Genomic DNA, 12,929 nt, shown 5'->3' with positions numbered 1-12,929 from the left:
CAAAGAAAAGAAATTGCAAATATGAAGCCAGAGAAATTGCACAGCAAAAAGAAGGTATCATAATGAAAACTGTTTTATTTATTTATTTATTTATTTATTTAGTTGCATTTGTATACCGCCCTTTCCCTGAGGACTCAGGGCGGTTTACAGGGAATTAAAAATCAAAACATACAAAAGTTAAAAACCAGTTAAAAGCATTAAATTCACCCTGTACACTAAAAACCCCAGTTAAAATTTTCTCCTCAGCCTGGGCCCGAGAGCTCAAAGAGCCAGGTCTTCAGGCCCCGGCGGAATGATCGGAGGTCAGGAGCAGTCCTCAGCTCCACCGGCAGCTGGTTCCAGAGGGCAGGCGCTCCCACTGAGAAGGCCCTATCCCTGGGTGTCACCCGCCGGCAATCTCTTACCGGCGGGACCCTGAGCAGACCCTCCCTGTGGGAGCGCACTGGACGAAGGGCGTTTGATGACGGCAGCAGGTGTTCCCTCAAATAACCCGGACCCAGGCCATGTAGGGCTTTATAGGTAATAACCAGCACCTTGAATTTCACCCGGAGGGCAACCGGAAGCCAATGCAGCTCGCGGAGTAGAGGTGTTACATGGGAGTATCGGGAAACCCCCATTACAACTCGTGCGGCCGCATTCTGCACCAGTTGAAGCCTCCGAGTGGTCTTCAAGGGCAGCCCCATGTAGAGAGCGTTACAGTAGTCCAAACGGGAGGTCACAAGCGCATGAGTGACTGTGCGTAGGGCGTCTCGGTCCAGATAGGGACGCAACTGGCGCACCAGGCGAACCTGTGCAAAAGCCCCCCTGGTCACGGCTCCTATGTGATCTTCAAAATTGAGCCGTGAATCCAGAAGGACGCCCAAGTTGCGAGCCCTATCAACGGGGGGTAACACCTCACCCCCCCATCATTAGAGGTGGAATAACTTGGTTAACCCGAGACGCCGATATGCACAGCCACTCAGTCTTGGCGGGATTGAGACGAAGCCTGTTTCTCCCCATCCAGACCTGAACCGCCTCCAGGCACCGGGACATCACGGAGAGGGCATCACTGGGTTGGTTCGGGGTGGAAAGAAAAAGTTGGGTATCATCAGCGTACTGGTGATACCCCACCCCAAAACCACGAATGATCTCGCCCAGCGGCTTCATATAGATGTTGAACAGGAGAGGCGAGAGAACCGACCCCTGAGGGACTCCACAAATGAGAGACCTCGGGGCGGATCTCTGCCCTCCTGTCAACACCGACTGCGAGCGGCCCTGGAGGTAGGAGGAGAACCACCGTAGAACGGTGCCTCCCACTCCCAACCCCCTGAGACGCCGCAGCAGGATACCATGGTCGATGGTATCGAAAGCCGCTGAGAGATCTAATAGGACCAGGACAGAGGAGCAACCCCTGTCCCTAGCCCTCCAGAGATCATTCACCAGCGCGACCAATGCCGTCTCCGTGCTGTGTCCGGGCCTGAAGCCCGATTGGTACGGGTCCAGATAATCAGTTTCCTCCAGGAACAGAGGGAGCTGATGCGCCACCACACTCTCAACAACCTTCGCCAGAAAGCGAAGGTTGGAGACTGGACGATAGTTGTTTAAAACAGCCGGGTCCAAAGCAGGCTTCTTGAGGAGGGGTCTCACCACCGCCTCCTTCAAGGCGGCAGGGAAGACACCCTCCTTCAAAGAAGCAGTTATTACTGCATGGAACCAGCCTCGTGTTCCCTCCCGAGCCGCATAAGCTAGCCAGGAGGGGCACGGATCCAACAAACAGGTGGTGGAGCTCAGTCTCCCCATGATCCTGTCCACATCATCAGGGGAAACAGGGTCGAACTCAGTCCAGATAACATGCTCAAGACCGCCTGATTCCTCCACATCAGACTCTGCCCAGTCAGAGTCCAAGCCGGTCCGGATCCGAGCGATTTTGTCCGTCAGATGATGACTGAACTCCTCGGCTCGTCCCTGCAAGGGATCCTCCCTCACCTCCTGGTTAAGGAGGGAGCGAGTCACCCTAAACAGGGCGGCCGGGCGATTATCTGCGGACGCGACAAGGGCGGCAAAGTAGTTAGACTTCGCCGTCCTTATCGCCGCAAGATAAGACCTTATAAAGGTTCTTAACTGCAATCGGTCAGATTCGGATCGGCTGGATCTCCAACCGCTCTCTAGACCTCGTCTCCGACGCTTCATCTCCCGGAGCTCCACCGAGAACCATGGAGCCCAGCGGGATCTGCGCCGAGTCAGAGGTCGCATGGGTACAACACAGTCGAGTGCCCTGGTGGCAGCCGTTTCCCAGGCCTCCACCAGAGCATCGACTGGGCTGTGGGTAAGGGTGATAGGTATCGGCCCAAGCGCCCTCTGGAACTGGTCCGGGTCCATTAGGCGCCTGGGGCGGAACCACCTGGTCGGTTCCGCCGCCCAGCGGCGGGGGATGGCATGACGGAAAACCAGCCTCAGGAGGTGATGATCTGACCATGACAGAGGGGTGATGGACGGAGAACCCCCTCCCAGATCATCCAACCACTGTCCAGACAGGAACACCAGGTCGAGAGTATGATCCCCCTCGTGAGTAGGGCCCTCAATAACCTGGGTCAGGCCCATGGCTGTCATGGAAGCCATGAACTCCCGAGATAACTCCGACGACCCCCCCAGTGACGGCAGGTTGAAGTCACCCAGGACTATAAGCCTGGGGAACTCCACCGCCAACCCTGAGAGGGTGTCGAGCAGCTCAGGCAGGGCTGTTGCCACACAGCTGGGCGCCAGGTATGTGAGCAACAAGCCCAACTGAACCCGAGGACCACATCTCAAGAGGAGGGATTCACTCCCGGCCATCTGGACAATGGTGGCCTCCCGGGGACACAAAGTCTCCCGAATAACCATGCTTTGTCCTACATGCTTATGGAGATTCTCAGTCATCCAGCTCATAGCTGTCCCAAAGTTTTTATCCTGCAGTATATGCTTCTGGGCCTTTCTCACCTTGCTTCCACCTTGTTCATTGATAAGTTCAACTTTATCTCCTCTTTCTTTTCCAGAATCTCATCAACTCCATCCTAACAGCCATTTTTTCAGGCTTCTCTTGACTTCTCCTTCGTATGAGGGCAATTCAGAAATAAACCTCCATTTGGTTATCAATGACAGACTTTAGATTTTTTTGGCTGCTGTTGCACATTGTTGCTTTATAGTCAAGTGATCGTCCACTAGGGACGAGGCTCCATCGATGGCGGCCGTTCCGGCCATCAGCCCTGTTGTTTTCCGTTGGAGCCACTAAAACAGCGATGATCAGCTGTTTTGCGGCTCGGAAACCCTCTCCTCGGGAGAAGAGGGGGGTGAGTGTTCAGGTAGGGGTAGAGCTCCCCTAGACCCCCAGAGTTTAAATTCTGGGGGTTGAAGGGTGAGAGCCCCCCCCCGAAGCCTGAACTAGCTCCGGACTCGGGGACTCCTCTGCTTAAAGGTTTTGGAGTGGAGCAGGATGCTCCAACCATCCCTGCAATCAACAATTAACTTTGGATTACCTGGATGCAGGCAGAGCTGTGCAGGAGAATATTGGAACAGGAAGTATTCGGACTTTAACTCTGGTTTATTTTGAAAGAAAAGCGGTGTGGAAAGCGGTGTGGAAAGTGAAAGTGCGCAATAGAAATTAACTGGGTGTTAAGATGGCTTCTAAACCAACTAAAGTTCCTAGAAGTGCTGGTGCTTCGCCAGTTCAGCATTCTTAATTACAGGCTTTGATGCCTCCTCCTGTGGCACCCGCACCCGCATTAACAGTAAAAGATTTACAAGATGCTTTACAAGATGCTTTTAAAAAAAATCCCAGCAAATAGCTGAACTTATTGAGGAGAAGAGCAGACATTTTAGCTGCATTTCAAGGGCTGGCAGTCTGTATTGAGCGTATGGATGATCGTATGGAAGAGTTGAATAAAAATAATTTGAGATTGGATGCTAAAATGTTGGGAGCTGAAAATGTGATGGAAAAGATTGATGATGATGTAGTTATGATACAATATAGAGATATGGAGTTTGCTGTGAGGATTAGAGGATTGAAGGAAGACCCAAAGGAAAACTTGAAAGAGTTATTGGCACAAGCCCTCGAACCGGTTTTGGAGCATCAAGCAGAAGATATTATGATATTAAGATATTATATAGACAAAATATTTCGTGTTAATTCTTGGATTGCCAGACAAAGAAAATTACCTAGAGATGTGGTGGTTTATTTTACAAAGAGATCAATCAGAAATGTGATTATAGCCTTTTATAACAATAGATTTAAAGTTGCTGAGCAAGAAGTTTTGATTCTGAAAGAGATTCCTCCAAGAATTTTAAGGAGAAGAAAAGAATTTGCTTTTTTGGTAGAGGAATTAAAGAAACGGCAGCTTCAGTTTAGATTGGAGATTCCAGTAGGCTTGGTGGTGAATTATGCTGTCACGAGATATCATCTTAATACAGTTTTGAAGGCACGAGATTTTTATTCTAACATATTGAAGGCAGGTTCTCCACCATCTTCAGAATTTAAAGGAAGGAAGGACGAAGGAGACCGTCAGATTCGAGTGGATACAAGGAGCTGAAGGAGTTACTTTGCAGAAGGATAAAGAATCTCAGCAAATTCTAGAAGTTGAGCAGTCCCAGATGTCATCAGAAGAGGTTAGAGAACAAAGAATGACACGGGCTGCAATTAGACGAATGAGACAAGAACAAGAACAACAGAAAGCTACAATTACATCTCAAGAACCTACTTATAGTGAGGCAGTGGGAGGAGCGAAATCGAAGAGGCAGGTGCAGGTGGTTTTGCAAGAGGCGCTCCGAAAGCTTCAGGTCGCAAAAGATGGCAACAAAGTTTCCAACCTGGAATGTTAATGGATTAAATTCCCTGCACAAGAGAAAGAAAGTATTTCAGTATTTGAAACAATTTTAAAATGATGTTATTTGTTTACAGGAAACGCATATTCGAGCAGCTGATCAAAAATATTTGATAAACTTTAGATTGGGTACACAGTTTAATGCGTCTGCTCCAGATAAGAAAAATGGAGTAGTTATTTACGTGAAGAAGAATTGAACAGCTAATTTAATTGAAACAGACAAACAAGGAAGATATGTTATAATTGAATTGTTAATAGAAGGCAAGAAAATACTTTTGGTTGGATTATATGCCCCTAATCAACAGCAAGGAGAATTTTATAAACTTTTACATAACAAGATAGTTCAATGGGATTATAAATCATGTATTTTGATGGGAGATTGGAATGGTGTCCTGGATGTACAAAAAGACAAAAATGGTCTTTTTAGAAGTATACCAAATCATGCTAGATTGCCTAAATCCTTTTTTGAGATGAAAGATGACTTGGAATTGAGAGATGTTTGGAGAGAAAGAAATTTGGAAGAAATTTTTTACTTTTTTTTCTGATAGACATCAATCTTTTTCTAGGATCGATTTTGTATTAATTACTAATGATTTTTTTTCTAGGATTAAGAAGATATGTCCAAGAACTCTATCAGATCATAGTCCAGTATGGCTGGAACTGGAAAAAGAGAGTGGAGAGAGGAGGTCTTGGAGATTGAATGAAAATCTGTTTAGTTATCAAGAAAATGTGGAAGAATGTAAAAAAAGATGAAAATTTTTTTAAATATAAATATGCATAAGGTACTTCTATTGAAATGGTTTGGGATGCAAGTAAAGCTTATATGAGAGGAGTGTTAATATACTTGAATAATAAATATAGGCGTAAACTGGAATATAAGCAAAAAGAGTTAGCGAAAAGTGAATCAAGCCCTCCTTGATTCACGGCTCAATTTTGAAGATCACATAGGAGCCGTGACCAGGGGGGCTTTTGCCCAGGTTCGCCTGGTGCGCCAGTTGCGACCCTATCTGGACCGAGATGCCCTACGCTCGTGCGCTCGTGACCTCGTGACTCATGCGCTCGTGACCTCCCGTTTAGACTACTGCAACGCTCTCTACATGGGGCTGCCCTTGAGGACCACTCGGAGGCTTCAACTGGTGCAGAATGTGGCCACGCGAGTTGTGATGGGGGCTTTCCGATACTCCCATGTAACACCTCTACTCCGCGCGCTGCATTGGCTTCCGGTTGCCCTTTGGGTGAGATTCAAGGTGCTGGTGATGACCTTGGGTCCGGGTTATCTGAGGGAACACCTGCCCGCTGGCATCAAGCTCCCTTCGTCCCGTGCGCTCCCACAGGGAGGGCCTTCTCAGGATACCGCCGGTTAGGGAATGCCGGCGGGTTCTCTGTGGGTACGCTGGCCCTATGGAACCAGCTCCCCATGGAACTTAGGACTGCCCCCGACCTTCGCTCATTCCGCAGGGACCTGAAAACTTGGCTCTTTGAGCTGTCTGGCCCAGGCTGAGGGGTTTTAATTTTTATTAGGCTTTAGTTTTAAATTTCGGGGACTTTATTTAATTAACTGTTTTAATCTGATTTTAATTTTTGTATGTTTGTTTTAATCTTCCCTGTATACCGCCCTGAGTCCTCCGGGAATAGGGCGGTATATAAATTTAATAAAATAAAAATAAAATAAAGAGGTGGTCTTAAAATGCCCAATTTTTAATTATATTATGAGGCTGCTGCTTTATCATCGATTAGTGATTGGTTTAATTTAACACAAGGGAGATTATTGAATGTTGAGGGTTATGATTTGTTATTTGGTTGGCATGCATATTTATTGTATGACAAGAAGGTGGATAATGTTTTTAAAACACATATATTAAGGTATGCTCTGTTGCGAGTTTGGAAAAAATATCGTCATAAGTTAAATTATAAAATACCAATTTGGGCAATACCTAAACATGCAATAGAAAATATAAATGTTGGATTTAAACATGATGAGATTACATATAAAGAAATTTTAAGGATAGAAAGGAATGTATGGCAATTAAAGCCATATAATATTTTAAAAGAAGAAAAGATTGTGCAAACTTGATTTCAGTATGGGCAGTTACAAGCTAGATGGAAAGAAGATCAGAAAGTTGGTATTTCGATAACTGATGGAAATTTGGTAAAACAAATTAGAGATCAAGGTCAAGCGCATATAAGAGGGATATAGAATGCATTGATAGAAATAGACTCAGAAACGGAACTTGTTAAAGATTGTATGATAAATTTTCAGGAGGTTATCACAATGGACACTTGGGAAAAGGTATGGGTCAGAAATGTAAAATTTACACAGGCACAAAATTTAAGAGAAATTTTTTATAAAATGTTTTATAAAAACATCTGCTGCCGGCATCAAGCTCCCTGCGCCCTGTGCGTTCCCACAGAGAGGGCCTCCTCAGGGTGCCACCGATCAGAGAATGTCGATTGGTGGCCCCCAGGGGGAGATCCTTCTCTGTGGGCGCTCCGGAGCTGTGGAATCAGCTACCGGTAGAGCTCCGGATGGCGCCCGATCTTCGCTCCTTTCGTCGCGATCTCAAGACGTTTTTGTTTGTACAAGCTGGCCTAGCCTGATGGGGATCGGTGGGGTTGTTTTATCTTTGGTCTCTTAATTTTATCTTGGGGTTTTTAGAATTGTACTTCTATTGTTTTAACTAGGGCAACTGTTTAATCTTTTTTTTAATGTTTGTATTTGGTATTTTATTCTGCCCTGTGAACCGCCCTGAGTCCTCAGGGAGAAGGGCGGTATATAAATGTTATTAAATTAAATTAAATTAAATTATAGATGGCATTTAGATCCTAAAATATTAGCAAGTATGTATCCGAACTGCCAGCCTAAATGTTGGAGGTGTGGTTGTGAGGATGCAACGTATTATCATATATGGTGGACTTGTAAAAAAGTCAAAGTTTTTTGGATTAAAATTTGGTGGAACATTCAGAGGATATTTAAGAAAAAGATAAGGTTTTCTCCACAGTTATTTCTGTTGGGTATTATTACAGATTGTACTGTTATAGATACTAAATTGATCTTGAATTTAATTACGGCAGCAAGACTTTTAGTAGCGCAATATTGGAATAAGGAGGAACTGCCTACTATAGAAGAGTGGACTTTGAAAGTTTCAAACCTGGCGGAAATGGCAAAGATTTCAGCATATTTGAAAGAACAATCGCAACATATTGTGGAATGGAGAAGATGGATTGAATATATTCAGAATAAATATGGGACTAAAAAGTTTCATTTAGCATTTGAATAAGTATAAGTTTTATATGATGTATTATTAGTTATTCATTATTGGTTAGTAATTTAGTTATGTTTAAGGGGAGTTAAAGTGTGATAGAATTTAATATGTCTTTTTTTAGTTATTTAGCATATTTTAGCTTAAGTTTGTAAAGTTAATACCCTGTATTCAGCTCTGGGAAGTCAGGGGGGGGGAGGGTAAGGGAGGGTAAGGGGGAGGGGAGGGGGATGGAGGGAGTTTATGTTTTTAAAAAATGTATTTTAAAAACTTTTCAATAAAAAAAAGGAAAAAATGTCACAGTTTATGAAGGTGAAAAAAGAAGGAAATGTTCACTGTACGTATACAATGGAAGTGATCATTATGGACACTATGAAAATTGATTTATGATATTTAGAAGCATTAGAATATTAAACAATGAAATTAGCTACTTTTTAAAAAAGTGATCGTCCATTATTTCTTGTCTTGCCTTCTAGTGCTTTGGAAAATAAATTGACCCCCTTTTCTTTGTGGCAGCCTCTCAAATACTGGAATACTACTATCCTGTCCCCCGTCCCCCCCCCCCAAGTTCTTCTTTTCTCTAGACTGGCCATTCCCAAATCCTGCAACCGTTCTTCATATGTTGACAAAGTTGACCACAACCTACTTCTTGGTAAGCTAGAAAAATGTGAGATAGATAGCATCACATGGCTGACAAACCGTACTCATCGAGTAGTATTTAATGGTACTATATCTACATGGAGGGAAATAAGCAAGGAGGTACCACAAGGTTCTGTCTTAGGTCCAGTACTCTTCAATATCTTCATTATTCACTTAGATGAGCAAATAGAAGGGGAACTCATTAAATTTGCAAATGACACTAATGTGGCAGGAATAACCAACACCCCAGAAGACAAGGTCCGAATCCAGAAAGGATCCAGACTTGAACAATGGGCCCTATCCAAAAATATGACATTTAATATGGAGAAAAGCAAGGTTTTACACCTGGGCAGGAAAAGGCAAAGGTACAAGTACAAATTAGGTCAAACCTGACTCAAAAATAGTAACTGTGAGAGGGACCTTGGAGTCCTAGTGGACGATCACTTAAATATGAACCAGCAGTGTGTGGCAACAACCAAAAAAGCTAATACAATCCTTGGCTGTATAAACAGAGGCTTATAATCAAAATCACATGACATATTAATACCGCTTTATAAAACTTTAGTAAGATCACATCTGGAATACTGCATCTAGTTTTGGTCACCACATACAAAAAAGAAGTTGAGACTTTGGAAAAAGTGCAGAGAAGTGCAACTAAGATGATCAAAGGCTTGGAGACTAAAACATATGAAGAATGGTTGCAGGATATGGATATGGATATGGATATCCTGGAGAAGAGAAGGACTAGGGGTGACATGATAGCAGTGTTCCAGTATTTGAGGGGCTGCCACAAAGAGGAGGGGGTCAACTTATTTTCCAAAGCACCAGAAGGCAAGACAAGAAACAGTGGATGAAAACTAATCAAGGAGAGAAGCAACCTGGAATTAAGGAGAAACTTCCTAACAGTGAGAAGATTAATAAGTGGAACAATTTGCCTTCAGACATTGTGGGTGCTCCATCACTGGAGGTTGTTAAGAAGAGACTAGACAGCTACTTGTCTTAAGTGGTACAGAGTCTCCTGCTTGAGCAGGGGGTTGGACTAGAAGACGTCCAAGGTCCCTTCCAGCTACATTGATTCTCTCTACTGCCCTATTCTGAATTTTAGTTTGAATTTTAGTGAAACCTTAATTTCTAGCACAAACTTTTTTTTACCTCATGTTGTCAGAGCCCTATATTTTCATATCATAACCTCCTTGGTTCTCCCATTCTCCTGGGGGTAGGGGGATTTGCGGGGCCCTTGCTGTGCTAATGTGGGGGGAGGGGAGGACACTTCTTTCACTTTGCTCTGTCCTCTTTGATGAATCTTCTCGGGGGTGTGAATGGAATGTCTCTCTAGGCCAGGGGTAGGCAACCTTGGCTCTTTTATGACTCGCGGACTTCAACTCCCAGAATTCCTGAGCCAGCATAGCTGGCTCAGGAATTCTGGGAGTTGAAGTCCGCGAGTCATAAAAGAGCCAAGGTTGCCGACCCCTGCTCTAGGCCATCTGCCTTATCTCCAGACAGAGGGAAGAAGCTGTGGAGACCTAACCACCTTGAGAAAAGGTGCCTTATCGGTTCTTTCCCACAGTGAGTTGACACCGACCAGATAGACAGTTGGGGTGGAGTTTTGATTGTTCCTTTAACCTATTGATTCAGGTGGAAAAACCTCAGATCCTGCCTAGCTCTGTACCTGCCATTAAAAGTTCCTGTTTCAAGAGTTCTGCTTTCTTGGTTCTGCTTTCTTGAGGCAGATCCTTACACATCTTTTAAATTGTTAATGAACTTTTATCTTGCATTTCTATTTTGATAATCAGCAAATGACAAGACTAAAAAAAGACTATACACACAGACACACAAACACACACACATATAAAGCAGCATTAGTATAATTAAAATTTAGATAAAAAACAAACATTAAAGTGAAGAAACTAGTATCTGTTGAGTAAAAACCTTTGTGACATTTTGTGGCAAGTGGAACAATAAACAGAAGCCTTCTAATAAGATAATACTGTGGTTAGAGAAATGTGAATTAAAATGAAAGAATTGCCCAAAGCCAGGAATTAGCCAGGTGGGACTTGCTTACCTGGAGAGACAGAGTGAGGACAAGGAGAGCCAATGTGAGGGCCATCATCCCAAAACCGCCCCACAGCAGAACTCTCCGGCCTAGGCGGTCAATGATGGAGCTCTGAGGGCAAAAGAGATGGTCACTCCAAACAGAAGCTCACCCCAAAGGACCCTGACAGGCCACATGCGCACTTGCACAGGAGGAGGCAAGTAAGCCTGGTCTGACTTTGTTGCCACCCTCCGCCTTGACTTCTGATTGACAGACATCCATCTGGAGGAGAGGATGCCAACCCACCAGGGCCTCGATCCAGCTGCTGCCACCTGACTTGTCTCCCTCAGGAGGCTGCTTGCCTGGCCTTTTCTCTTTGCAGCTGATGGTGCAAAACGAGTGAGCAACTCATCTGTACTTACGCACAGGAGCACAGAGGCAAATTCACAGAGACCAATGCCCAGAGTGACATAAGGGATGACCAGCTCTTCCAGCCTGGCAGTGCGGAAAACTTCAAAAGCATAGAAGTATATCTGGAAGGCAGAGGAAGGGGAATCATGGACCGCAGGTTTTCAAGATGAAGGTTTTATATACAGTATATAGTGGACAAGAGCTGCAGACTTTCAAGCTCCATTGTTGCATTTTGTGCTTGTTTTTAGCTTTTTTTAAAAAAATGTGTTATTTATAAATTGTCTTTGCAAGAAGAGGCTACTCATTGTCATTACTATCAAGTCTTCCTTTTAGGGTGGCAGTTGTCCAGTGTTGCTGAATGGCAAAGCTTTTCCTCAGGGCTCGTTTTCCTTTTCCTTTTGGCAAACTGTTCATTACAATATAAAAGTTGAACATGCCTGAACTCAGAAGTTAGACAGTCACAGCCTACAAGCTTCCCCATCAGAGCTGTAGAAAATCAACATGTACCCCAAAAAGTCCAAATTAAGCCCTCTCTTTCTACTGTCTCTGCCCCCATCTTAAATAGCTACCTATTTTGTCTCCATCACTTAAGTGTGTATGTGTGTGTGTGGGGGGGGAAGCTGATCTCCCCAGAACTGTCTTTCCTAGTTTTCTAACCCCTTTGTGGCCTTTTGGTCTGAGGCATCTTGGCTAAGAGACACTTGGTGGAATTGTCAAGCAAATGAGACCAGGCTGTGGGACAATTTCCACTGAAAAGGATTGGTCTCAACCAGCCCCTATCTTGTTATAAGCACCTATTAGGTGGTGGTCAAAGTCTGGTTTATTACTATTTAACTGTAACCCTAAACTAGCAGCACCGCATGATGGGGGTGGGGGTGGGGGTGGTTCCCATTCTTGTTCCAGCTCCTGCCCACCTAGCAGTTTGAAAGCACCCAAATGTGAGTGAATAAAAAGATACCACCTTGATGGGAAGGTAACAGTGTTCCATGCATGTATAGTCATGCTGGCCACATGAGCCCAGATGGGTCACCAGACAAGGCTGATTCCCTCAGCTAAGAAACAGAGATGTCCACCTCCCTTTAGAGTTGGAAATAACTGAACAGAGGAAACCTTTACCTTTACCTTTAAATATGCAAATAGGTTTCCATCAGTATTATACAAAACTTTACAGAGAAGTATTTCCCCTGGCAAAAATAAATATTTAAATAAATATTTACCAAAGTTAATGACTAAAGCAGCTGATGAATGGATTTATAGTAATAATAAAGGAAATCTATGAGAAAAGTCTGAGAAAGGTCCTGGCCCAGAAGGATTAACAGCTTCCTATTACAAATATTTTGAAGATCAACTATTACATCTCTTTAAAAAATGACAAATTCAATTCTGGATAGAGGAAGGATACAAGAAAGTTGGACAGATGCAAATATAGCACTAATACTTAAAGAAGGTCAGGACCTGATCTTTTTTTTTAATTACCATCTTATTACCATCACTAGACAACCCATGCACCTTTAGATCATTGTTTGGGTCAAGGATTAAATACCACTATAATAAAAGTTAGGGACAAAGACTAATTTGAAAAGGATGTGTGAAAATATATTGATCTGAAATAGGTTTTGGGGTCCTTGGTTAGAAATGGAAATACAAGAAATTTAGTAACTGTCCTTGGTCCTGTTGAATGCCTTGGGGCAAAAAAAAGGCTAGAAGGTCTGAGCCAAATTGCACAATTCCTCTCTTCCTTCTTAGTATCACTGT

The 12,929-nt window shown here is 43.9% G+C and overlaps 1 protein-coding gene across 1 annotated transcript in view; it reads right to left on the bottom strand.

The window, feature by feature from the left end:
* LOC308674382 (solute carrier family 2, facilitated glucose transporter member 11-like) overlaps positions 1-12,929 on the bottom strand; it is a gene marked incomplete at its 5' end in the record, with an annotated part of 62,809 nt that overhangs the window by 16,614 nt on the left and 33,266 nt on the right. Inside the window, 2 exons of the mRNA XM_081338808.1 lie at positions 10,794-10,895; positions 11,186-11,296. Of these exons, the coding sequence (XP_081194934.1) occupies positions 10,794-10,895; positions 11,186-11,296 (213 nt within the window). The remainder of the gene's footprint in view (positions 1-10,793; positions 10,896-11,185; positions 11,297-12,929) is intronic.

Source organism: Vipera berus (assembly GCF_964194415.1).
Source record: "Vipera berus genome assembly, chromosome: 14".
In the NCBI taxonomy this organism is placed as follows: Eukaryota; Metazoa; Chordata; class Lepidosauria; order Squamata; family Viperidae; genus Vipera; species Vipera berus.
Note: the sequence above shows the minus strand (reverse complement) of the source record. Positions and strands in the feature narration are given on the sequence as shown.